General features: G+C 44.3%; 1 protein-coding gene across 2 annotated transcripts in view; it reads right to left on the bottom strand.

Annotated features, from left to right (window-relative positions):
- TOPAZ1 (testis and ovary specific PAZ domain containing 1) overlaps positions 1-26939 on the bottom strand; it is a 266987-nt gene that overhangs the window by 23355 nt on the left and 216693 nt on the right. For both annotated transcript variants that reach the window (XM_033930089.1, XM_033930088.1), the window contains exons 16-17: positions 17547-17712; positions 5849-6013 (exon numbers count right to left, since the gene is read on the bottom strand). In XM_033930089.1, the coding sequence (XP_033785980.1) occupies positions 5849-6013; positions 17547-17712 (331 nt within the window). The remainder of the gene's footprint in view (positions 1-5848; positions 6014-17546; positions 17713-26939) is intronic.

The following is a 26939-nucleotide window of genomic DNA, read 5'->3' as shown; positions in this document are numbered from 1 at the left end:
CTCATCTTCACGGAGGCCAATCCAAGTCACAAGTACCTGGCAAAAACCCAATTAGTAGCAGCATTCCATGCTGCTGATCCAAGGCAAGCAGTGGCTTCCCCCTTGTCTGTCTCAATAGCAGACCCTATGGACATTTCCGCTAGGAACTTGCCCAAACCTTTTTTAAAAGGTTTGGACAAGTTCCTAGTGCAGTTTGCCTGCTTAATTTGGGGGAGGGGGAAGATAAGAAAATCATATTGACAGCAGGGACAGGAGGAACAATTCATTGGGGGGGAGGGAGAGGGAGTAATATGGAGGAAGAGAGAGATGGAGGGAGTTACTGCAATAATTCAACTCAAAACAAAACCCTACATGGAAAAGGATACAAACTCATCCACACAGCACAACATGCAACAGCAAGAGGAAAAAGAAGTGGAGAAAAAGGCCTCAGTTCGGCTTCATCTGGCCAAAAAAACTCCACTCCTTCAAAAACGCCACTCCTGCATATAGACAAAAAAATGTGAGAGAAAAAAAAAAGCACTGTAATAGCCTGCAGAGTAGTATCAAACAGCACGCCAGGGCACACAGCCACATACGGTGATATTAGTGGACTAATGAGAACTGCAGTACTTCGGTCCAGGATATAACATGAAGAGGCAGTCAAACAAAGAAAAACCACTTAGCTGCTACTGGCGTCCAAATGCTTCACAAGTTAAAGCTTCTCCTCCAGGGCCAGCCAAGAAAGCCAACGGGGAACTCTCCGTTTCGCTTCATATCGCTGCATCAGGGGTATTGTTTCCACTGCTTCACATGTATATTTTCCAGACCCACCAGACTTCTCAAGCTCTCATCCCACTTCACCAATTACTACTGGCCCATCATGCTACCTAAAGCTATGCCTAAGCTAGACAGCCCACAGCCCTTCCAATCCCCTCACTTATTTCTAAATTACTCTTGCATTCCCATCAGTCAGTCTTTGGCATCTCTCCATCCCCCGTCTTCTCTTTCCTGGCCCCTTATCAAGTACTCCATCACTTTCAGCCTGGTACAGCACTTGAGCCCCCAAATACAGCCTACTAAATACATATAATGTAACTGGCAGTGTCTTTAAAGCCTCTGCCTATGCTGACTGGTAATAAGAGGAGGAAAAAAGAGGTGCTGTGTTGAGCCATGTCCTTCCTTTCAGCTATCCAAGCCTCAGAGGCTTTGAGCTACATGGTTCAAAGCAATCGGATCACCCATGCGGAAATACATAGGGGAACTCCTCTGGTTAGAGACTTAAGCTCCAACAACCAGGCTAGACTACGGCTTGCCTCTGCTGGCACCAGCGGGAGAGGAGTACATCCTGAAGTAAACACAAGTGCACCCTTGCCCAGGGGGCTAAGTCCATAGTTACAACTAGAGAATGACACAGGGAAAAAAATTTGTCCCCGTCACTGCCCCATCCCCGCGACCACCGACTCTGTCCCCGTGACCACTGTTCCCGCCCCATCCCTGTCCCCACAGCATCCATACAAGCCTCAGTACTGCAATATTTAGCTATTCCTTCCTTATAAATCAGTTCTGGCTACTGAACTAGAGAAAGAGATCTTCAGCTGGCAGGACTTTGTTTATAAATTTTTATCAATACAACTAATATACTACTTTAACCTAAAGAAAAAAAAAAAGTGTATATATATATATATATATATATATTTTTTTTTTGATCTGGTTTTTTTTTTGTTGTCTGGTTTTTGCTTTCCTCATCTCCTTATTCATTTTCTTCCATCCACTGTCTGCCTTCTCTGTCTCTTCCATATGCTCTGTTACTGTGCCTCTCCCTTTCATGTCTCCCTCCACCCCCACCCCAATTAGTCTGCCACCCATCTTCTTCCCTCTGCTCCACCCATAGTCTGGAATCTCTCTCTTTCCCATTTCCCTTCAGCATCTGTTCCTCCCCACCCCACCTTCCCCAGTTCCCTTCAGTGTCTGTTCTTCTCTACCCCACCTTCCCCAGTTCCCTTCAGCGTCTGTTCCTCTGCACTCCACCTTCCCCAGTTCCCTTCAGCGTCTGTTCCTCCGCACCCCACCTTCCCCAGTTCCCTTCAGCGTCTGCTCCTCTCCACCCCACCTTCCCCAGTTCCCTTCAGCGTCTGCTCCTCTCCACCCCACCTTCCCCAGTTCCCTTCAGCGTTTGTTCCTCTCCACCCCACCTTCCCCAGTTCCCTACAGCGTCTGTTCCTCTCCACCCCACCTTCCCCAGTTCCCTTCAGCGTCTGTTCCTCTCCACCCCACCTTCCCCAGTTCCCTTCAGCATCTGTTCCTCCACACCCCATCTTCCTCAATTCCCTTCAGCATGTTCTTCTCCATCATACCTTCCCCAGGTCCCTTCTGCGTCTGTTTCTCCCAACCCCACCTTCCCCAGGTCCCTTCTGCATCTGTTCCTCTCCACCCCACCTTCCCCGGTCCCTTCAGTGTCTGTTCTTCTCCACCCCACTTTTCCTCCCTTTCTCCCTCCCTGCTTCTTAACTTCGCAGCAGGCAATTTCTCTAAAAGTGATTCCTACCAGCAGCTGGAGCGTTGAAATCACGTGTGGCTGCAGGAAAGGTCGTCCTGATGCAACTTCTGGTTGTGTCAGAGACGACCTTTACGGCAGCCACACGCAATTTCAATGCTACGGCTGCTGGTAGGAATCATTTTTAGAGAAACTGCATGCCGCGAAGGTAAGGAGCAGGGAGGGAGATGCTCAGATGGTGGCGGTGACAAGGCTCAGGCAGCGGCGATTGGGTGGCGGTGGCGATCAGGCAGCAGTGATCAGAAGGGATAGAGGGAGATGTTTGGGCGGTGGCAGTGATTGGGCGGCGGCAGCTATCAGTATGGAGGAAGGGAGCGCGATCCCTCCCTTCACTGCGGAGACAAGGCCATTCACTGCTCCACGGGGAGGTGAATGGCCTTCTCCCAGTACCCGCGGCGACCACTTCTTTTCTCTCCCCCGTTTCAGCGAGTTAACAGCCACTGTGTCATTCTCTAGTTACAACCATTGATCCCAGGACCCACAAATAATGTAATGCTGTTGGAGAAGTCTTGCTACAAAATTCCCTTATCTGATGCATACGCTTCTCTCTGTGGGCTTCTGGGAGGAAAACCTTGTTCTCCCGTGTGTCAAATTGGACTCCCAGATACACCAAGATCTGTGTTGGCTCCAGGTTGCTTTTCTAAAAATTGACCATCTAGCCCAGCTTCTGCAGTAGCTGAATCATTCTTTGCACAGCTAGTCTGCCTTCAGATTCAGACTGGGCTCTTATCAGCCAATCATGCAGATAGAGATATATTGGTATGCTCACTCTGCACAAGTGTGCTGCAACCACCTTGGTGAAGATCTGTAGCGCCGTGACCAGCCCAGAGGGTAAGGCCACAAACTGGAAGTGTTGCTCCAGCACACAGAAACAAAAAAAACTTCCTGTGCTCTGGAAAAATGAGAATGTGCAGATAGGTTTTTGTTAAATCCAGCAAGGCAAGAAATTCCTCAGGCGCCACTGAAGCAATCACTGACTGCACTGTCTCCATCTGGAAATGGGGTATCTCGAGGGCCATATTTACCGCCTTGAGGTCTAGAATTGGCTTCCAGTTTTCTGAGCTTCTCTTGGGCACTATGAAGTACATCAACTATCTGAGTCTGAGTCTTCTTCTGTTATGGGCTCTGTGATTTCCAGATCCAGCAGCCTTTGCACTGTTGCTTGAATTTTAGCTGCTGTTTACGACTTTCCAAACAGAAAGTCAAACTTATACCCCCATGTTCAGCACCCAGTAGTCTGTAGTGATCTCTGCCCATACTCCCCAATAGGCTGATAATCTCCCTCCAATGCAAGGAGGCTCGGATGACTGCTTCTTGGAATTGTGATGGAATGGGATTCTGAAGATTGGGGGCACCTGGCCCCTCCGACTCTTCATCTGGAGCCTTGAAAAGATCTCTAGCCTGAAGGACATCTCAAGAACTGAGGAGGCTAAGTCCGCAGCTCCCACTCCCCTCACATGCCACATGGTACATGGATGACCATTAGACGGCCATCCATCGCAAATCTGGCATGAATCCAAGGTGTCCTGGCCTGAGTCTATCATACTTGTTTTAAAGCAAAATCCAGGTGTTTTGAGGCAGACACAGGCTTTTATTTTCAAATTGGGAAATTTAAGATGGGCACTGTGGCAGCAATTTTAGTGCCAAAAATGGACCGGGGGAGCTGCACTGGGGTCCAAAAACTAGTGATTTGGGGATTTCAGAGGTGGAGGAACCTAACTTTAGAACCCCCAAACTCTTAACTTTTACCCCCTCTTCGCCCCCCTAATTTTGTTTTATAGGTTGTCAGCCTGTTACTCACTGTGCCATGCTTTGTGCTGGAAGCTGCAAGTTCTGAGCTGCATTCAGCTTACAGGGAGAACTTCTGCCTCAACAAGCCTGGAATCTGGACTGCTTGTTTCTTTGGACTGCCTCTCAGGCCCAATGAACCAGCCAGAGATCTCAAACCTCAACCGGACCTTGCACACACAAATGGGGGGAGGAAAGCAGTTGTCCCCAATCCTGGGAAAAAACCACCATGGGAGCCACTCAAGCTCATTGCGGATGAACCTGGGGTAAGCCTTGCTCCCAAGGGATCAGTCCCTGAGCCCCTGATCTTTTAGTGCTGGCTGTCCCTTGTAAGTAGACCCTTGACCTCAGAGTTTGCACTGTCTCACAGCCAGAGATGTCCTAACATTGAGTTCCTCTGCAGCACCAAAAAGCCAACACGAGCAGAAAAGACAGGCTCCTACTATCATGCTTGTAGAGAGACAACTGAGGAATTAGAGGACGGTCCAGAGGGATAGGAATCATTTGCGATCATGAGAAACCTAAGGCAAGTTCAAAAATTCTTTGACAGAAAACAATTCCAGCTCATGGTCCAGTCCCTAGTCCTAGGTCTCCTTGACTACTGCAACATCCTATGTCTCCCCTGCCCCGCAACAATGATAAAACTACAAACAATACAAAACACAGCCCTGAGACTAATCTATTCACTAAGAAAACACGACCACATCGCCGAGGCATACCTCGACTCTCACTGGCTCCCAATTCAAGCAAGAATACTATTTAAATTCTACTGTACTATTTAAATAATACTTATTTAAATCCATAAATGGTGACAGTCCAGCCTACTAGAACAACTACCTAATCCAAACTACCACAACCAGACACAGGAGAACCCAGAAACCATTCACATACCCTCCAATCAGAGACATCAAACAGAAAAAACTGTACGATGGCCTTTTAGCCACTCAGGCAGCAAAACTAGACCACCAACTCTCCAATCTACTAATCACGACCCCAGACTACAAAACTTTCTGAAAAGAAATAAAAACCCTGCTATTCAAGAAATCCATGAAGACTAAATAACACCGTATGAAACATTTCAATCCTCTGAAGCAACCTGCTCTACTCTAACACCTCTGGACATGTCCAGAAATCCTCTTCTGTAATCCTCCTTGAACCGCAAGGTAATGGCAGAATAAAAATCACTAATGTAATGTAATGTAATAGTAGGTGGAACAAAAGAATGCTAATGAGGCTCTCTACAAGAAATCTCAGAAGGGGTTCAAGAGAAATCTCCTTTTTAGTCTAAGAAGCAAAATGCAGTTTTACTTTTGTTTGGTGCTATAACTGCCACTCTTTTCTGTTTATCCCAGTATTTTATCATTTTCTTTGTCACTAGGGATCCTATGTCTATCTCATACCATTTTTGTCTCCAACATAAGCTCTGAGAAGTAGTGATATCTTAAGCTTTGTGTTGGGCCAGTATCGTCTTACTACTTCCAAAAAGTCTTAGTTTTCTTTAAACTAGCACATTCTTTTTAGCTTTACCTTGAGGTTCTTGTAATCCTGGCAAATTCTGTAGAACTTCAAATGCTTGTCTGTATAAACTTTTTGTCAATGTTTCCTGAGCAATTGTGCAGAGCAAATTATGTCGATTAAGAACATCCATTCTGTCGCAAGGCCAAAGTGATGTGTTTATTATCCATTCTGATTCTGAGAGTAATAGGAAAAATGAGTTACAGTCATGAAAAACACAAGTACAGTACTGTTGGGCAATTATATATTTATGTCATTCATCTAGCACTGTGACATTATCCTGTTCAAGATACCTCATACAGTGATAACAGCATGTTTAGAAGCATTAAGACAAATAATCAGGAACGCATAGGCTCTGACTTAGACTACCATATTAATTTATTTAGGTATTGTTCCATTGAGCCAGCCTTAATTCCCTCCAAGCATTTAAAGGCCAAAGATTTATATATATATATGGCGGTACTCAAGAGGGTTCAGAGGAGAGCGACACATTTGATAAAGGGTATATATATATATATATACACTTATATATACCCTTTATCAAACGTGTCGCTCTCCTCTGAACCCTCTCGAGTACCGCCATATATATATATAAATCTTTGGCCTTTAAATGCTTGGAGGGAATTAAGGCTGGCTCAATGGAACAATACCTAAATAAATTAATATGGTAGTCTAAGTCAGAGCCTATGCGTTCCTGAGTATTTGTCTTAATGCTTCTAAACATGCTGTTATCACTGTATGAGGTATCTTGAACAGGATATATATATATATATATACTTATATATACCCTTTATCAAACGTGTCGCTCTCCTCTGAACCCTCTCGAGTACTGCCATATCCTTCTTAAGGTACAGCGACCAGTATTGGACGCAGTACTCCAGATGCGAACGCACCTTTGCCCGATACAATGGCAGGATAACTTCTTTTGTTCTGGTTGTAATACCCTTCTTGATTATACCCAGCATTCTATTCGCTCTCTTAGCGGCCGCTGCGCACTGTGTCGACGGCTTCATCGTCTTGTCCACTATTACCCCCAAGTCCTGTTCTTGGGTACTCTCAGTCAATAACATCCCTCCCATCGTATAGCTGTATCTCGGGTTTCTGCTTCTCAGATGCAATACTTTACATTTCTCTACATTGAACTTCATCTGCCATCTCGTCGCCCATTCCCCTAGCTTGTTCAGGTCCCTTTGTAATTCTTCGCAGTCCTCTTTAGTCTGAGCAGCACTAAATAGTTTGGTGTCGTCTGAAAATTTTATTATTTCGCACTTCGTCCCTGTTTCTATATCATTTATAAATATATTGATAGCAGTCCGAGCACCAACCCCTGCGGAACACCACTCGTGACCCTCCTCCAGTCCGAGTAGTGGCCTTTCACTCCTACCCTATGCTTCCTCCCCACCAACCAATTTCTGATCCATCTGTGTACGTCTCCTTCCACCCCATGGTTCTTCAGTTTCAGAAGTAGGCGTTCATGGGGTACCTTGTCAAAGGCTTTTTGGAAATCTAAATATACAATGTCTATGGGGTCCCCTTTGTCCATCCGTTTGTTAATTCCTTTGAAGAAGTGCAGTAAGTTCGTTAGGCACGATCTCCCCTTGCAGAAGCCATGCGTCTGCTCCTCCTTCCCCTCCCTCTCCACTTCCTTCCAGCATGTTTCCCTCTCTCCTACCTATTTCCATGCAGCACCTGCTCCTCCCTCCCCTCCACTTCCTTCCAGCATGTTCCCCTCTCTCTCTCCTACTCATTTCCATGCAACGTGTTCCCCTCTGCTACCCATTTCCATGCAGCATCTGCTCCTCTCTTCCCTCCGCCCTCTCTCCCTACTTCCTTCCAGCGTGTTCCACTCTCTCTCTCCTACCCATTTACATGCAGCGGTTATCCTTAGGGGTAGGATATACTATAAACCTCCCCACAATACCTTCTATACCACAACTGTTTATATAACAAAATCTTCAGGCCCTCAGAGGTGCCACCAGAAGCTCAATAGTTCTTCATAGCAACTGGCTTTATGCCCCCTATCGTCATTGGGTCTCTTTGGTTTTTTGTGTGCAATGCTAAATAATCCTATGTTTGTATTTTTTCAATAAATAGTTATTGTTAAATATTAAATCAGAACTGTATAACTCTTCACGACGTGGCCACCCGAATAATAATCTAAGATGGCCGCGGCGTGTACTATGGCTCATTAAGTACTCCACAACCCAGCTGGGACTGACGTCATCAAGTCAGCTCGGGAGTGCGGAAATAACCGCAAAACCGGTAAACCCCGAGCTGGGCATGCTTTAAACAAAAGTAAACACTCCTGTAAATTCGATACTTTAAAAGCTACAGAGATGGGGACGCAGTGAGACCTCACCAGAGGGATTGCCACTCGAGCTCCAAATTGAGCCCGTGGGGTATCACTGTGTCCAGTTGATAAATCCACCTCTGTTCTAGAAAGTTAAGCTTCGCTTCCAAATTTCCCTCCGCTTCCTGGCTATTAATCATATCAATGATTCGCCATCTGATTTGATCTATAGTATGTTTTTTGGCCAGCCAGTGTGGAACTAATGGAGCTGTTAAAGTCCCAGTGGATATCCGGGACTTATGTTCATTTAATCTTAAATGAACCGGCCGTTTGGTACGTCCCACATATACCTGGGGGCACGGACAAACAATTATGTAAACCACCCAACTAGATTTACAAGTGGTATGTGTTCTGGCACGAATGGAGCGTCCGGTATGGGGGTCCTGCCAGGTGCTTCCTGCCAAGGTTTTATTGCATCACTGGCAATGGGAACATTCAGAGTGAGCTGCCTGATCTACAGTTGGATACATTTTTCGATTTAACAACTGCCCTATCGTAGTGCCCTTGGTATACGCTATCAGGGGGAATTAATCCAAACCCCTAAGGGCCCTAAGTATAGGCCAGTGAGCTCTAATGGATCCCACTACACTCCTAACAACGTCGGAAAAAGGAAGCACACACACCATCCTAGTGGTTTCTATATCCTGATCCCTATTGTTGGAGGTGTCCTGCAGCAACAGTTCCCGATGGGCATAACGGGCCCGTACATATGCCTTATGAATGGCCTTATCCGGATAGCCCCGAGCCCAAAATCTCTGAGTAATGTCCGTAGCCACCCTTTGGAAGTGGGTCAAGTCTGAGCATACCCTCCTAGCCCTAAGAAATTGACTGACCAGGAGGCTATACTTGAGCTTATAGGGGTGGAAGCTAGAAAAATGTAATAAGGTGTTCCTGGCTACTGATTTCCTGTACAGGGTGGTGGAAAACGTGTCACCCTCCTTAAGAATGAGAATATCCAGAAATTCAATTTTGGTCAAGCTGTATGATAGAGTAAACTGGATATTCAAATCAATGGTGTTAATTCAATGTACAAATTGTTGGAGTTCAATATCCGTTCCTGTCCACAATAGAAATACGTCGTCTAAAAAACGTAGGAAGCACCTGGCAGGACCCCCTTACCGGACGCTCCATTCGTGCCAGAACACATACCACTTGTAAATCTAGATGGGTGGTTTACATAATTGTTTGTCTGAGCCCCCAGGTATATGTGGGACGTACCAAACGGCCGGTTCATTTAAGATTAAATGAACAAGTCCCGGATATCCACTGGGACTTTATCAGCTCTATTAGTTCCACACTGGCTGGCCAAAAAACATACTATAGATCAAATCAGATGGCGAATCATTGATATGATTAATAGCCAGGAAGCGGAGGGAAATTTGGAAGCGAAGCTTAACTTTCTAGAACAGTGTTGGATTTATCAACTGGACACAGTGATACCCCATGGGCTCAATTTGGAGCTCGAGTGGCAATCCCTCTGGTGAGGTCTCACTGCGTCCCCATCTCTGTAGCTTTTAAAGTATCGAATTTACAGGAGTGTTTACTTTTGTTTAAAGCACGCCCAGCTCGGGGTTTACCGGTTTTTGCAGTTATTTCCGCACTCCCGAGCTGACTTGATGACATCAGTCCCAGCTGGGTTGTGGAGTACTTAATGAGCCATAGTACACGCCGCGGCCATCTTAGATTATTATTCGGGTGGCCACGTCGTGAAGAGTTATACAGTTCTGATTTAATATTTAACAATAACTATTTATTGAAAAAATACAAAAAAATACAAACATAGGATTATTTAGCATTGCACACAAAAAACCAGAGACCTGATGACGATAGGGGTCATAAAGCCAGTTGCTATGAAGAACTATTGAGCTTCTGGTGGCACCTCTGAGGGCCTGAAGATTTCGTTATATAAACAGTTGTGGTATAGAAGGTATTGTGGGGAGGTTTATAGTATATCCTACCCCTAAGGGTGTTACAGTACACATTCTTCTATAAAGTATTCTTTCACTTATAAGCCTACATATCGAAAACTGGGCTGTGACATGGCAAATGAGGTTTAACGTGGATAAGTGTAAGGTGATGCATGTCAGTAATAAAAATCTTAGATACGAATACAGGATGTCCAATGTAGTACTTGGAGAGATCCCCCCCAGGAAAGAGACTTGGGAGTACTGCTCGACAAGTCAATGAAGCCATCCGCGCAATGTGTGGCGGCGGCAAAAAGGGCAAACAGAATGCTGGGAATGATTAAGAAGAGGATCACAAACAGATCAGAGGTTATCATGCCGCTGTACCAGGCCATGATACACCCTCACCTGGAATACTGCATCCAGCAAGGGTCGCCGTACATGAAAGACACGGTACTACTTGAAAGGGTTCAGAGAAGAGTGATTAAAATGGTAAAGGGGGTGGAGGAGTTGCTGTACAGTGACAGATTAGAGAAACTAGGCCTTTTCTCCTTTGAAAAGAGGAGACAGAGGGGACATGATAAAAACATTCAAGATAATGAAAGGAATAGACTTGGTAGATAGAGACAGGTTGTTCACCCTCTCCAAGGTAGAGAGAACGAGAGGGCACTCTCAAGTTAAAAGGGGATCGATTTCGTTCAAACGTAAGGAAGTTCTTCTTCACCCAGAGAGTGGTGTAAACTGGAACGCTCTTTTGAAGGCTGTTATAGGGAAAAACACCCTCCAGGGATTCAAGATAAAGTTAGACAAGTTCCTGCTGAACCAGAACGCAGGCAGGTAAAGCTAGTCTCAGTTAGGACACTGGTCTTTGACCAAAGGGACGCCGCGTGAGCGGACTGCTGGGCACGATGGACCACCCAGCTGCCCGAGCCTTTCATCAAGTTGCATGAGGCTGCCCAAAATTTCTCTGATGCAACTTTCTGTTTCCGGTTGCATCAGAGAAGTTTGAAGCAGCCACGTGCTACTTGTTGAAAGGTTCATGCTGCTGGAAAATGAAAACTGCCATGAAGGTGAGGGAAAGGGAGGGAGGGAGCTACCCAGATGGTGGCGATCGGAAGAAAAGAGGGAGGAGGCAGCTGGACCGTGCGATCATTTTCCCTCACTTAACTGCGGAGACAAGGCCACTCACTGCTCCATGGAGGCCTTGTCCCCATGCCCGCAATGACCACTTTTTTTCTGTTCTTGTGGGAGGAGCCTTAGGCATCTGAGCCAATCATGGCCTTAGACCTCTCCCTGGTGCAGGCGTCTGTCAGGACAGACACAATTCTATATAGGATGCCCGTGTGTGATTCTCAAAAGCCACTTAGGCAGCTGGTGAGACAGGGCATCCTATACAGAGTCCAGCCCTTAAAGTCCAATGTATGGAGAGCTGTTTCTCCAGGATGAGAATGAGGCTTTGGGAAGAAGACTGGAAGCACAATGGATAGATTCAGGTGAAATTCCATGACTACTTTTGGAAGGAATTTTGGATGGGTCTGGAGAACCACCTTATCATGATGAAATACTGTGTATGGTGGACTGGAGACTAATTTTTGAAGCTCACTCACTCAACGAATGGAAGTGACAGAGATCAAGAAGACCACTTTCCAAGTGAGAAACTTAAGATGAGTAAATGTCATTGGTTGAAATGATGGCTTCATCAAACTGGTAAGAAGTACATTAAGATCCCAGACAACTGAAGATGGTTTGAGTGAAGATTTGGCATTGAAAAGTCCCTTCATAAATCTGGAAACAAGAGGATGAGTGGCCAGAGATTTCTTGTTGACCGCAACATGGAAAGCACTAATAGCACTGAAGTGAATTCTGACCAAAGTGGTTTTCAGTCTAGAATTGGATACATGGAGAAGATAATCCAACACTGAAGGGAGAGAAGAGGAGGAAGAATCTAGATGATGGAGAAAATATCTTAAATTGAAGTGCATCCACTTCTGTTGATAGCATTGCTGAGTAGAAGGTTTTCTTGAAGCAACTATAATGGCTTGTACTGATTCAGAAAGATTAAAATCTGCTGGAATCAGACCGAGGTACCAAGCTGTCAGATGCAGAGATTACAGGTTGGGATCTAATAGAGAGCCCTGTCTCTGAGTGAGCAGAGATGGAAAGGTTTGCAAGGGATTTGGATCCTTGGCACTCAGCTGAAGTAGAAGGAAGAACCAAGGTTGTCGAGGCCACCGAGGAGTTATCAGGATCATGGTGGCTGACTCATTCTTGAGCTTGACTAGGGTCTTGAGAATCAGAGGGATTGGTAAAAATGCATAGAGGAAGAAAGCATCTGCCTCAAGCCAATGAGGAGAGTACTGAGCAGAATTGAGGCAATTTGCGATTGTGGGGAAACCCAAACTGGTTTATCTAAGGAGTCCCCCAGAGTAAGAAGATATGGCACAGTACTTTGGAGTTGAGTATCTACTTGTATAGCTGAAGAAATCTGCTTAGTTTTTTGGATATTCAGTTTTCCTTGCATCTATACAGGCGGCTTTGAGAAATATGTTTCGATGAATCGCACAATTCCATATGCATTCTGCCTCTTGAACTGTGGAGGCCATGTGATCCATGCGTCACATCATCTGTCTCGCTGAGATGGATTGCAGAGGAGCGACTTGAATGCAAAGATGAAGCAAAGTGTCTTGAGGTGAACAGTGTTTAGTAGGGTTCCAATAGGTTGGGGAAGAGGCTGAAGAGGAGGGATTTTGGCCATGCTCTCTAAAAACACATCCAAAAGACTGAGCTGGTTTTTGAGTAGCCGAAGGCTGAGACTTTTGAGGTCTCTGTTGTTTTTGTCTCTTCTGTGGTAGAAGCTTAGTAGAAGAGGATGCCAGATGCTTCCTCTTGTAGGAATAAGAAGTAGACGTTGCAGAAGGCTTAGATTGTTGACTCAGTTTTAGATCTGTTTAAAGAGTTCCATTTCTGCTCATGCTGATCAAACTTTTGAGTAGCTGCTCCTATACGGTCGCCAAAGAGTTCTTCACCAAGACATGGGATGTTGGCTAAGCGATCTTGAAGATTAATATCCATGTCAGAAAATTGCAGTCAAACAAGATGCCTTCATAGCAACAGACATAGCCGATGTTCGACGTTAGCTCAAATGCAGTTCTTGCCATATACTTTTTTGTTTGTAGGATATTGTGAACCATGTTCTGAAAATCCTCAAGACGGTCCAAAGGAATATGTTGCTCAAAATCAGACAAGTGCCTTGCCAGATGTTTAAGGTAGAAGGACATGTAGAAGTTATAATTTAGAACTTTGTTGGCCAACATAGAATTTTGATAAAGTTAGCGACCAAATTTATCCATAGTCCACCCTCCCATCCTGGTGGTGCTGAGGCATAACTCCTAGAGCTGCTGGATTTTTAAAGCCTTGATTCTACAAGCAATGACTGATGTTGGAGTTATGGCTTGTCAAACCCTGGACAGGATATTATTCTGTAGAGGGAATCAATTTTTTGTGGAGCTATAGTGACAGAAAAAGGAGTCTCCCAATTTTTGAAGAGTGTGTCCTTGAGGAGACCATGTAAGGGCAACTTAAGCAGCTCTTTAGGAGGTTCATCAAAATCCAAGGCATCAAGTAGTTCGGCTCTGGGTTCAATGTCAGCCTCTAACTTGACAGGGAGAGCCTTTCCCAACTGTCTAATATATTTAGCAACGAAAGTTCTTAAGGTGGAGACCTTCTTCTAGGAGGAGGATACAGATTTGAAGGAAGTCCATAAGATTTAGGAACTGATAAAGTAGACTCACATCAGAATCAGAGTGACAACGAGAAAGATCAGAGTCAGGTGACTGATGGGATCAGTGAGAAGAACTTCCTCGATGTTGGTATTGATCCAATGAGGATGATAAAGAGGAATGATGTGAAGATCTTCTATATCTGGAAGCATAGGAATGAGAGTGATGATGCTTTGATGAAGAACGTCGATGCTTTGATGGGGATCTTCAAGATTTCGATGCAGATCTATGATGCCTCGAGGATGAGAAACAATGCCTCAAAGGATAACATCAATGTCTACTGGAGGAGCGCCAATAGGAAGCAGAGCGTTGTGCTGGTGTAGACCTGGAATCGGTACTCTGCAGCCTCAAAATGCTTTGTTTAGGGTGGGCAGGTACCGAGGGAGTCGATGCAGGCACTGGTGTCGAGTTCAATTTGAACAAAACACCAATCTCCCTTCAGAAAACTCATTGAGTTGTTCCTTGAAAATTTGCACTGGTACCCTTTGGTTACTAGCCGATACCATCGGTACAGCAGGGTGTTGAGAGGTGGATGACCTCAAAGAGGATGCATGCTCAGAGGGAGAGACAGCCTGCACTGAAGGAGAACGTTGGCTTGATGCTTGGCCTGCATCAAGGGACTTGATGCTGTAGAGGCCTGCGACGCTTGCTGAGAAGAGGATAGCTTCTGAGCAGGCTTCCCCGATTCTGGAATAATGTACAATGTCGATGCTAGTACCGCCAGGACCAAAGGCTCAGAATGAACCACAGAGTCCATGGCTAAGCAAAAAAATCTTCTTTTGTTGAATGCGGCGAATCTTCAACAAGTGCTTATGCAGTATGGAACAACATGTACAAGAGTCAACCCGATATTTTGGACAGTGTTGGAAATAAGGCACTGACAGCACTTCTTAAAATTGCTGAATGGTTTCGACATGGATGGAAAAATCTTGGTGGCAAGGTTAAACTCAATTTTGGTGACAAAGAAAAGCCCAAGGGAGAAAACAAAGGGCCGAAGGTCTGTCCGTGAAAATGGGGAAAAAGAAACAAAAAAAATTATTTTTTTTAGACCGAAGATAATACAGCAAGAAAGATAAGAAAAAATGGCAATAGCCAAAGAAAAAAAGACATTGATGGGAAGGCAACGATCGCACTGGACAGAGTCCAGCAAAAGCCATCACTTTTAGTTAACAAAAAAGAATTTAAATAAGCTGGTTCATAAAATAAAATCTACCCTGATCACATATTTACATGGAAAATTTAGCCAAAATAGCCCTCCAAGTTGTAACATCCTAGGTCTCATTTAAAGAAACAATTGCCATCTTTTCTGAGCTGAGCAAGATATATCAGAAAAATTCACTAATTAAGAAATTCATAAAATTTTCAACCATTTTCCTAAAAAAAACCTTCTCTCTTATCAGGCTCCAAAACAAAATTAACTTTTGAAGTTGCTGAACTGTAACTTTTGAAGTTGCTGAACTGGTGAGACCTTAGCAAGGACTACAGCAGAACGAGACTTGGGGGTAATCATTAGTGAAGACATGAAGACGGCCAATCAAGTGGAGAAATCTTCATCCAAGGCTAGACAAATGATGGGTTGTATCTGTAGAAGTTTCGTCAGCCGGAAGTCATAATGCCATTGTACAGATCCATGATGAGACCTCATCTGGAATATTGTGTACAGTTCTGGAGGCCACATTACCAAAAAGATGTGCTGAGAGTTGAGTCGGTTGGCAACCAGGATGGTCTCAGGACTCAAGAATCTCCCGTATGAGGAATGACTGGCTAAGTTGCAGCTATACTCACTCGAGGAGCGTAGAGAGAGGGGAGACATGATTGAGACGTTCAAATATGTCACAGGCTGTATCGAGGTGGAAGAAGATATCTTTTTTCTTAAAGGACACCATGAAAGGGTGGTTGATCATTGGAATGATCTTCCACTGCAGGTAATCGAGGCCAGCAGCGTGCCAGATTTTAGCAAAAAAATGGGATAAGCATGTGGGATCTCTTCATGGAAGAAATTAGGGAGTGGGTCATTAGAGTGGGCAGAATTGGTGGGCCGTGGCCCTTTTCTGCAGTCATTTTCTATGTTTCTAACTGCTTCTTGATCATTTGCAGTGATAATCTGGGTCATTATTGATCAAAACCTTACTATGGGTAACCAAATATCTCAGGTGGTTCGAAAGGGATTTCATATCCTTTGGAAACTGCGCACTCTCAGGGCTTATTTTGATTTCTCAGCCTTTAAATTGCTAGTACAATCATTGGTGCTGAGCCATTTGGACTACTGTAATATAGTCTATTTTTCTGGAACTAAGAAAAATCTTTCAAGACTGAAAATGATCCAAAATACTGTAGTGAGATTGATTTATGGCCTGAAGAAATTTGATCATGTCTTAATTCTATCGAGAATTGCACTGGTTACCAGTGGAGGCACGGGTGATTTTCAAGTTGGGTTGCATATATTACAAAGTTCTAGATGGTGACGCCTCTTCTTACTTGATATAATTATTGTTTTACTTCTTCAAAATTTACTCGAAGTGCTAAAGCCCTCCTGACAGTTTCTTCGGGGAAAGCTGTAAATTGAAAAGATATCATGATCAGATGCTTTCTTATCAGGCTGCTATCTGGGACAAGGAGTTTAAACCTTTACTATTGATGTCTGGGTCATATCTTCACTTTAGGAGACTTACTTATTTTCAAAGTTCTTGGGTCCTTAGTTTTATCTTTCTTTTACAGTGTATTATTCCTAGCTAATCTTTTGTAAACTGCATAGAACTCAAAGGTAATGAGTTTTGATGGAGACTATTGGGCAGGCTCTGGGTTTCTGGCCCAGAAATATCTAAGAAAAAGGACCATTTAAACAAAATAATTAATTTATGGAGCATGTATGGTTGGGCAGACTGGATGGACCACTTGGGTCTTTATCTGCCGCCATCTACTATGTTACTATGTTATGTTACTATGTCTAGAAATGGATTTTTATGTTATGTTATGTCTGAGGAGCAATATCATGTTCAGTAGCTTTCTTATCCTCTAATGGTAAATAATATACCTTTGCTATTGAGGAAGATAATTGTTATGATATTTTCAAGACTTCAAAGAAATAACACTTAAGATTTAATATTGGAGCCACAGCAGCTATCTTAGGGTCCCTTTTACAAAGCCATGGTGGTAATGTTGCAGTAAATGCACCAAAGCTCATTCAATTCTTATGGGCTTTGATAAAAGGAAAGTATGGGGATCACCATCTCTCTTACTTCTAAGTAATGAGCAATAATCTTCCTTCCAAAGGCCTAACTTGGTCAATGCTAGTTAAATGATGCTGGCCTTGATGAACCATTTGTTTTGCCTCAGCATAACATACACGTTCTTACAAATCCCTTTCACAGTGAGCTTACAGGCTTGCAGGTATAACATCCCTGTGCCCCTATAAACCCCCAAGATGAAGTTTAAAAATGAACTCCAAAAGATATAAGGAACCATAATAAATCCAGAATTCTCTAGGATCAATACAACTACTAGATTACTGTATTACAGACATAATTCAAACTAAACAGCACAATTATTTTTCAAGAATTCACAGGTCTAGAATTTAACACTATTTTAACAGCAGAAAAAATACAAGTTCATTCAACAGAAAGAAAATGCTATTTGACTGGATATTTAAATAAGTCAGAATACAAAATAAAGGTTACCTTTTAGTACCCAGATTGCTCCATCCAGGCTGCCATTTTCAAGAAAAATTTCCACAGCAACATTAACTACTTGGCACCTTGGTGCCAAGCTCTCTGACCCAGTCAATCCCCTCAGTATAGTGAAGTCTATTTGCATCTTGTGTAATTTATCTAGAACTTTCTTACCCTGATAAAAAACAAAACCCAGAGTAAAATGAAAAGATATATCATTATACAGTACTGAATACAATAATTTCTAGGACCATTAACTCAAATGCAACTGATAATTCAGTACTACTGCAAACTGTGGTCACACTGACACTTCACAATAATTGCATAAAAATCTGTTTCTGAAATGAAATTAAAAGCTAGCAGCCACAGCACCATTTAAACAATAGTATCAAATACCTTTTAAAATATTCCAGTTGATAGTTACAAACAAAAGGGTCCTTTTTATCAAGCTGCATTAGAGGTTTTTAGCATGAGCCAGCATGGTAAATGCTCCAATGCTCATACAATTCCTATGAGCATCAAAGCACCTACCTTGCTGGCCCACGCTAAAAACCTCTAGCGCAGCTTGATAAAAATGGGGGGAGGGGAGGATGGAAAGGGGGGCTTAATAAGAGCCACATTTTTCATACCTATAAGAACATAATAGCATTTAAAGTTTTTAAAGGCTCTTCCTACGCAGTCACTCTTACATGACGGTCTAAGTAAACCAAGAGACTGACATAGCAATAGTGATCAGAATTGTTTGCCATTTTCATACTAATGTATGCAAGTTATGAATATGGCACACACTGTTAGAAGAACACTACAAGAAGAATTTGTAGTATTTTAAAGAAACAAAAGAGATAAGAAGGTAGATGTAAAAATACACCTGCCTTAAATTAGATAATCCTATCTAATTTAATCATGGCTGGGATTAAGATAACAGATTTTTCCCCTTTAAATCTATATTTTACTTTGTTTTCTCTTCCTTTTCTCCTGTCTTTGAGTTTTATTTTTAGAAGATATTTTTCTCTGCTTTGTAAAGGGTACACAAACTTTTGAAGGTACTGTAGTCCAAAGGAAGGATAGTGAAAATGATAGAAGGTTAACAGAATATTTTACACATTCTAAAAAATACAATTCAGAATGCATTGAAGCAGGAGTTTCTTTATTCATATTGAAAGCATGGAGTACGTTGTGCAGATTAATAAAATAATTTAAAAAAAAATTAAAAAGTAAGAAGAGGAATTCAAGTGCCATGATTCTGTAAGTTTTCACATCTCTTGTCACAGCAAACCCAAATTAGCACCATTTCAAAAATGTCCTTAATATGACCTATAAGTTAATTAGAGTCCACCTGTATCAGATCACAATAGCTAGCTGATTTGAATACCTCTTTGTAGCAGTATGAGCAAGAGCAGGCCTGAAGCCTTAATAAACAGAGCCACAAAGCAAGTTCAAAGATGAAACAAAAGCTATTTATTAATGTGCAGAGAAAAGGGTAACCACAGGTGTGGAAAAATAAACACAAAAAAATCCCAGTCCTTGGACCCAAGAATTCTCTCCCATGGTCTGCTCCTGCAGAGTCACAATGTGCAGTCCACTGTCCCTCAAAAGGTAGCACAAATAGTTTGGCTCTGGTTTGGGTCCTAGATAAATAAATTATATCTTTCAGTATGTAGCACTACCAGGCCTGCTTTGGCCTTGTATCCAGAGGAAAGTTTCTATAGGATTCCAAAATAACTTGGCCTACCTTAATGGAGTTTTTGACGCTTATACTTAGAGCAGGAGTGCCCAAAAGGTCAATCGCGGAGTCCATCCTGAGCTCTGTGATAGACTCGCATTGCCTTTGCGTTCTACCTGCATCCCGATGCCGTAAACAGGATGCAGAAGCTACGGGCCGATCAGCCTTTCTCTCCCCAATGTCAATTCTGATGTCATTCTGGGCCAGCCAATCGCTGCCTGGCTGGCCCAGAACTTCCTTTCCGACGTCAGAATTGCCGTCGGTGAGAGGAATGCTGGTCGGCCTGACGCTTCTGTGTTGGGAAGCAGGGAGAGCTTGGGGCGGCGGTAGCTTGGGGGCCTGTTCCCCTATGGCTGTGGCAGTGGCTTGGGGGAGGGCAGGGAGAAAGAAAGAAAGGGGGCAGGCAGGAAGACAGAAAGAAGGGAGGCAGGAAGACAAAAATAAAGAAGGGAAACAGAAATAAACAAAGGGGGGATAGGGAGACAGAAAGAAAGAAAGGGGGCATGGACAGAGAAAGAAAGAAAGGGGGCAGGGAGACAGACAGACAGAAAGAAGAAGGGGGAAGGGAGAAAGAAAGAAAGAGGAGGGGGCAGGGAGAGAGGAAGAAAAAGTTGGGGAAGGGAATGAGGTCTGGAGGAGAGGAAGCATACAGTAGGCTGAAAGAAGGGAAGAAATATTAGATACACAGTCAGAAGAAGAAAGTGCAACCAGAGACTCATGAAATCATCAGACAACAAAGGTAGGAAAAATGATTTTATTTTCAATTTAGTGATCAAAATGTGTCCGTTTTGAGAATTTATATCTGCCATCTATATTTTGCACTATGGCCCCCCTTTACTAAACCGCAATAGCGGTTTTTAGCGCAGTGAGCCTATGAGCGTCGAAAGCAGTGCGGGGCATTCAGCGAAGCTCCTTGCGCTCAAAACTGCTATCGCGGTTTAGTAAAAAGGGAGGTGGGTATATTTGTCTATTTTTGTATAGTTGTTATTGAGGTGACATTGCATAGAGTCATCTGCCTTGACCTCTTTGAAAAAACCCTGGAATATAAATGATAATTAACATTTTCTCTGCGTACAGTATGCTTTGTGTTTTTTTTAAATTTTATTGTTGGTAGATCATTTTGACTTGGTCATTTTAAAAGTAGCTCGCAAGCCCAAAAAGTGTGGGCACCCCTGACTTAAAGGATAAAGGCATATGCTGGAGGGCTGCTTTCCTCTTCCTAGGGCATCCCTTCAAACACTGCAGACCAGCTTGGAGGCTTCCTTACTCAGGGCCTCTTTCACTGAGCAGTACTAAAAGTGGGGTTACCAGATATCTGGAAAAACCTGGACATGTCCTCTTTTTAGAGGACTGTCTGGGTGCCCGGACAGATTTCCAAAACCCAGCAGTTTGTCCAGGTTTTAGAAGGCCTTGAGTTTGGGGCTACACCTGGAGAGCCACTGAGCATACATGGATGCAATGTGATGATGTCAAATGCATGTGATGTCATTGTGTCACATCTGCACATGCTCAGAGGCCCTCCAGACGAGGCCCAGACTCAGAGAAAAAGAGAAGAGGTTTGTGTAGGGATGGGTATGGGGGCAGAACGAGGCGGGGGCCACATATCCTCTTTTTTGCATGAATAAATCTAGCTGAAAGATTTTATCCTGTTTTGGCCCTGCCTTTCCTGCTCTGCCTTTGCTAAGTCATTTCCATCCAGCGTTGCAGTTATGTTCTTTAAGGGGGCTCTGTGACTGTGAATGCTAACGGCACTCAGTCATAGTCAGAATTCAGTACTTCAGTGAAAATATTTTGCAGTCTTCTCCAAGCTATAGTTTTAAATAAATATTTTACAGTTTTTACAGCAGCCCCATGTTCAGAATGCACAACCCTTTGCTTCAAATTCACTCAGTGCACATAAATCTTTTTCCAGGTTGTGCCTCTGCACCCTGAGGTTGTGGGTTCAAACCCTCCACTGCTCCCTGTGACCCCGGGCAAGCCACTTAATTCTTCACTGCCCCAGGTACATTAGATAGATTGTGAGCCCACCAGGACAGATAGGGAAAATACTTGAAGTACCTGTATGTAAACCACTTTGAGTGTGGTTGTATAACTACAAAAAGGCGGTATCCTAGTCTCAATCCCTTTCCCTTTATAGATCTTAGGTTCTCAACACGTGATACGCGGCGCCAGTGCTGTATGTCTCCCAACTTCCTTCTGCCATTGCACATCTCCCCAGTCCCCCCCCCCCCCCAGGATCAGCAGTTCACTCTGTGCTTATAACTTCCCCACAAAGCTGCCACTAGTGTTAGTTTAACCAGCGATTCCATCAGACAGCCTTGGGGCTTTTGTTAGGCCGGCCCACCTCCAACGAAAGAGGAAGTTGCATCATTGGAGGTGGGCTGGCCTAGCAAAGGCGCCGAGGCTGCCTGATGGAATCGCTGGTTAAACTAACACTAGTGGCAGCAGTGTGGATAACTTAAATGCACACAGTGAGCTGCTACTAGGGAAAGGATGAGGGAAGGGAAGGGAGAAGAGGTACTGCTGAACATGAGGAAGGGAGAGATGCTTCTGGACAGGGGAGGAGGGAAAGGGAAGGGAGGAGAGGTACTGCTGGACACGGGGAAGCAGCAGGAGGGATGGGGAATGGAGAAGGGGTACTTCTGGACATGGGGAGAGGGAGGGGTTCTGCTGGACATGGGAAGAGGGAGGAGTACTGCTGGACAGGGGAGGAAGGGAAGGGAGAATAGGTGCTGCTGGACTTGGCAGAAGGACAAGGTAAGGGGAAGGTGCTTTTGGACTTGAAGGAAAAGGGGAGGGAAAGGAAAGGTGCTGCATGCTGGAGGGGAGGGCGATATGGTGCATGGGGAGAGAGCATCTTAGTTGTGAGTGGGATTGGGTGGAGGGAAGGAAGAAAACTTGTTTCAGGAGGAGTGAGAGTGATGAGAGGAGATATGACATGGGGTGGAGGAGAGGGAGAAATGGTGCATGGGGAGACAGCATGTTAGCTGTGTGTGGGGTTGGAGAGAGATGGACTGGGGGTGGGAAGGAGGGATGTCAAACTTGAGGGAAGGGGGCAAGGAGAAAAAGAAAGAATGCAGGAGACAGAAAGTGTTGGACTCATGGAGAGAGAGAGCTAGATATTGTTTGGGGGAAGGAATGGGGACTGGAGGAGAGGAAGCATGCAGGAGGCATAGAGAAAGAAATGTAGGACTCGTGGAAAGGAGGAAGAAATGTTGCACTGGGAAGGGGGCCAGAAAGAAGGAAGGGTCGAGTCGGTTCAGCGGATGGCCACTAGGACGATCTCGGGGCTCAAAGGTCTCTCGTACGAAGAGAGGCTAAACAAACTACAGCTCTACACTCTAGAAGAGCGCAGGGAGAGGGGGGATATGATTGAGGCATTTAAATACATTACGGGACGTGTCGAGGTGGATGATGACATCTTCTTTCTCAAAAGACCCTCGGTCACAAGAGGGCATCCACTCAAACTCAAAGGAGGGAAATTTAATGGGGACATCAGGAAGTATTTCTTCACGGAAAGAGTGGTGGACCATTGGAACAAGCTTCTAGAGCAGGTGGTCAAGGCCGCCAGTGTGCTTGACTTTAACAATAAATGGGACATCTTCGTGTGATCCCTACGAAAATCGAGTTAAGGAACTGGGTGATTTGTACTCAGACTTAATGGGGTGGCTCAGTAGAGTGGGCAAACTTGATGGGCTATAGCCCTTTTCTGCCGTCATCTTTCTATGTTTCTATGGAGGGGGAATGTTGTACTGCAGAGGGCAGAAAGGAGGAAGGGAGAGAGAAATGTTACACTGGGAAGGGGTAGAGATGACTCAAAGAAGGGTGAAATATAAGATCAGGGAATGGAAGAGAAGGAGGGGAGTCTAGTAGCTCTATAGAAATAATTAATAGTAGTAGTAGTAGAGAGAGAGAGATATGCCAGACTGTGGGGAAGGGGGGAAAGAAGAGATGTCGGACCCCCCCAAACATCCCCACCCCTCCCCCTTCCTCCTGATAAAAAAGGAAGCAGGGATGCTCACTTCCTCCTGCTACCGAATGCTGCCCCTGAAACCCACCCCGTACCTTTGGTAGACATTGGGAACTTAGGGAAGCACGGTCCTTTCAGCTCCGAGGTCCGCATGTGGTAAATGATGGGCCTTCCCCTCCCCAGTGCACCATGTGATGCATGGGGAGGAACTTAAGGCCTTGATTGGTTCACATGCCCAAGGCCCCTCCCAAGGTCCTTCCTCCCATTTTTTTTCGAAAGGGAGGAGGGTAGGGGATGGTTAGGGAAGGGGGTCGGTGGCGCAAGGGTCCAGGATTGGGTGGGGGCATGGTGCAGGGGTATTTGGCCAGGCAGGAGGGAGTAGGCATCCCTCCTGCCATTTTTGCTGCCATGGGGGGGGGAGTCCGGGTTGCGCATTGATCGCTTGGCCAGAATCAGTCAGAGAATCGGCCAACAGTGATCCAATCGGTATTACCAACTGACTTTAATGCATCTAGGCCAATGTCCCGTGTTTTATAAGTATATTCTTGCATGATTTATCTATGGTTGATTGTCCTCTTTATGATCCCCATATATTACGTGGGATCTTTACATTGTAAATCGCCTTGAACCTGTGTAGGTATAGTATGATCCATAAATTAAAGATTAGATTAGTTTAAGACTCAAGATATAGTTATTTAAAACTAGAAATTGGAGAAGATTACCAAAAATTTTCAATAAGAACTGAAGAATTGCCTTACTGGGACAGACTAAAGATCCATCAAGCCCAGTATCCTGTTTCCAACAATGCCCAACCCAGGTCCCAAGAACCTAGCTATATCCCAAATAATAAACAGATTTTATACTGCTTATCCTAGGAATAAACTGTGGATTTCCCCAAGCCATCCCAATAATGTACTACGGACTTCTCTTTTACGAAATTATTCAAACCTTTTTTAAGACCTGCTAAGCTACCTGATTTCACCACATTCTCCAGCAAAGAGTTTAATTACATAATGTGTGAAGAAATTTTTTTTTTTTTTTAGCCCTTCCTCCCAAAGGAGCTCAGAACGGGTTACAAATTAGGTACTCAAGCATTTTCCCTATCTGTCCCACTGGGCTCATAGTTTGTCTAATCATCCTTCACTGCCCAGGATCACAAGGAGCAGCATGGGGTATACTTTCTTTGGTTTGTTTTACATCTACTACTTAGTAGCTTCTTTGCATGCCCCCTAGTCCTAGTATTTTTGGAAAGATTGAACAAGCATAAGAATAGCCTTACTGGGTCAGACCAAAGGTCCATCAAGCCCAGTAGCTCATTCTCACGGTGGACAATCGAAGTCATTAGTACCTTGGCATTGGCACATTAGTACCTTGGCATTGGCAAACACCCAAAGAGTGGCAACATTCCATGCTATCGATCCAGGGCAAGCAGTGGCTTGTCCCATTTCTTTCTCAATAACAGACTATGTACTTTTCCTCCAGGAAATTGTCCAAACCCTTCTTAAAACCAGCTACGATATCTGCTTTTACCACACCTCTGGCAATGCATTCCAGAGGTTAAATATTCTCTGAGTGAAAAAATATTTCCTCATATTAGTTTTAAAAGAATTTCCCTGTAACTTCATCTGGCGTGCCCCTTGTCTTTGTAATTTCTGAGGGAGTGAAAAATTGATCCACTTGTACCTGTTCTACTCCACTCAAGATTTTGTAGACTTCAATCATATCTCCCCTCAGCAGTCACTTGTCCAAACTGAAGATCCCTAACCTTTTAGTTTATCATCCAGCGCCTTGGTCATCTTGGTCACTCTTCTTTGAACCTTTTCTAGTGCTGCCATATCTTTCTTGAGATAAGGAGACCAGAACTGAATGCAATACTCCAGGTGAGGTCGCACCATAGACCGATACAGAGGCATTATAACATTCTTAGTTTTGTTAATTATCCCTTTTTAAATAATTCCTAGCATCTTGTTTGCTTTTTTGGCTGCCGCCACAGAAGATTTCATCGTATTGTCTACAATGACACCCAGATCCTTTTTCTTGGGCGCTAACCCCAAGGTGGACCCTAGCATCCAGTAACTGTGATTTGGGCTATTCTTCACAATGTGCATCACTTTACATTTGTCCACATTAACTTTCATCTGCCATTTGGACGCCCAGTCTTCCAATTTCCTACGGTCTGACTACAATTTTTCACAATTCACATGAATTTTAACAGTTTAGTGTCATCTGCAAATTTAATCACCTCATTCGTCATTCCAATTTTCAGATCATTTATAAATAAGTTAAATGGCACTGATTCCAGTACAGATCCCTGCGGCACTCCACTGTTTACTCCCCTACATTGAGAAAAATGACCATTTAACCCTACCCTCTGTTTCAGTGGTGTACCAAAGGTGGGGCGGGGGGGGGGGGGCAGTCCGCCCCGGGTGCAGCCTTAGGGGGGGGTGCACAGCTGGCCAGATCTGGAAAATTCTACCGGGACGATCAGCCTGCCTCTCAATTCTGCCGTCGGAGAGGAAGTTCGGGCCAGCCAATCGCTGCCTAGCTGGGCGGAACTTCCTCTCTGACGGCAGAATTGATGTCGGGGAGAGGAATGCTGGTCGGCCCAACGCAGGGAAGACACAGGGAAGGAGAGCTTGGGGCGGTAGCAGCTTTTGGGCATGTTACCCGATGGCGGTGATTTGGGGGGCTGTTCCCCGATGGCGGCAGCAATGGCTTGGGGGAGGGTAGGGAGAAAGAAAGAAAGAAAGGGGGCAGGCAGGGAGACAGAAGGAAAGAAAGGAAACAGAGAAAAAGAAAGGGGGCATGAAGAGAGAAAAAAAGAAAGGGAGGCAGGGAGAAAGAAAGGGCAGGGAGAGAGGAAGAAAAAGTTGGGGGAAGGAATGAGGTCTGGAGGAGAGGAAGCATACAGGCTGAAAGAAGGGAAGAAAGATTGGATGCACAGTCAGAAGAAGAAAGTGCAACCAGAGATTCATGAAATCATCAGACAACAAAGGTAGGAAAAATTATTTTATTTTCAATTTAGTGATCAAAATGTGTCTGAATTTATATCTGCTGTCTATATTTTTTACTATGGCCCCCCTTTTACTAAACCACAATAGCGGTTTTTAGCGCAGGGAGCCTATGAGCGTCGAGAGCAGCCCTGGGCATTCAGCGCAGCTCCCTGTGCTAAAAACTGCTATTGGGCTTTAGTAAAAAGGGAGGGGGATATTTGTCTATTTTTGTATGGTTGTTACTGAGGTGACAGTGCATAGAGTCATCTGCCTTGATCTCTTTGAAAAAACCCCAGAATAGGAATGATAATTAACATTTTCTCAGCGTACAGTGTGCTTTGTGGTTTTTTTAAAAAATTTTATTGTTGATAGATCATTTTGACTTGGTCATTTTAAAAGTAGCTCGCAAGCCCAAAAAGTTTGGGCACCCCTGAGCTAGAGCGTTGAAGCTGTGTGTTTCTGCCGTAAAGGTCATCTCTGACGCAACCGGAAGTTGCATCAGAGACGACCTTTACGGCAGCCATATGCAACTACAACGCTCCGGCTGCTTTAAGAAGGCAGTTTAGACATCGCCGGCCACAGGGCAAGGAGGTTTGTCGGACCGGGAAGAAGATGCTGAATGGAAATGGGGAACAGAGAGTGGGGAGAAGATGCTGAAGGGAAATGAGGAACAGAGAGTGGGGAGAAGATGCTGCAGGAAAATGGGGACGAGAGAG

Source organism: Geotrypetes seraphini, chromosome 2, assembly GCF_902459505.1.
Source record: "Geotrypetes seraphini chromosome 2, aGeoSer1.1, whole genome shotgun sequence".
NCBI lineage: Eukaryota > Metazoa > Chordata > Amphibia > Gymnophiona > Dermophiidae > Geotrypetes > Geotrypetes seraphini.
Note: the sequence above shows the minus strand (reverse complement) of the source record. Positions and strands in the feature narration are given on the sequence as shown.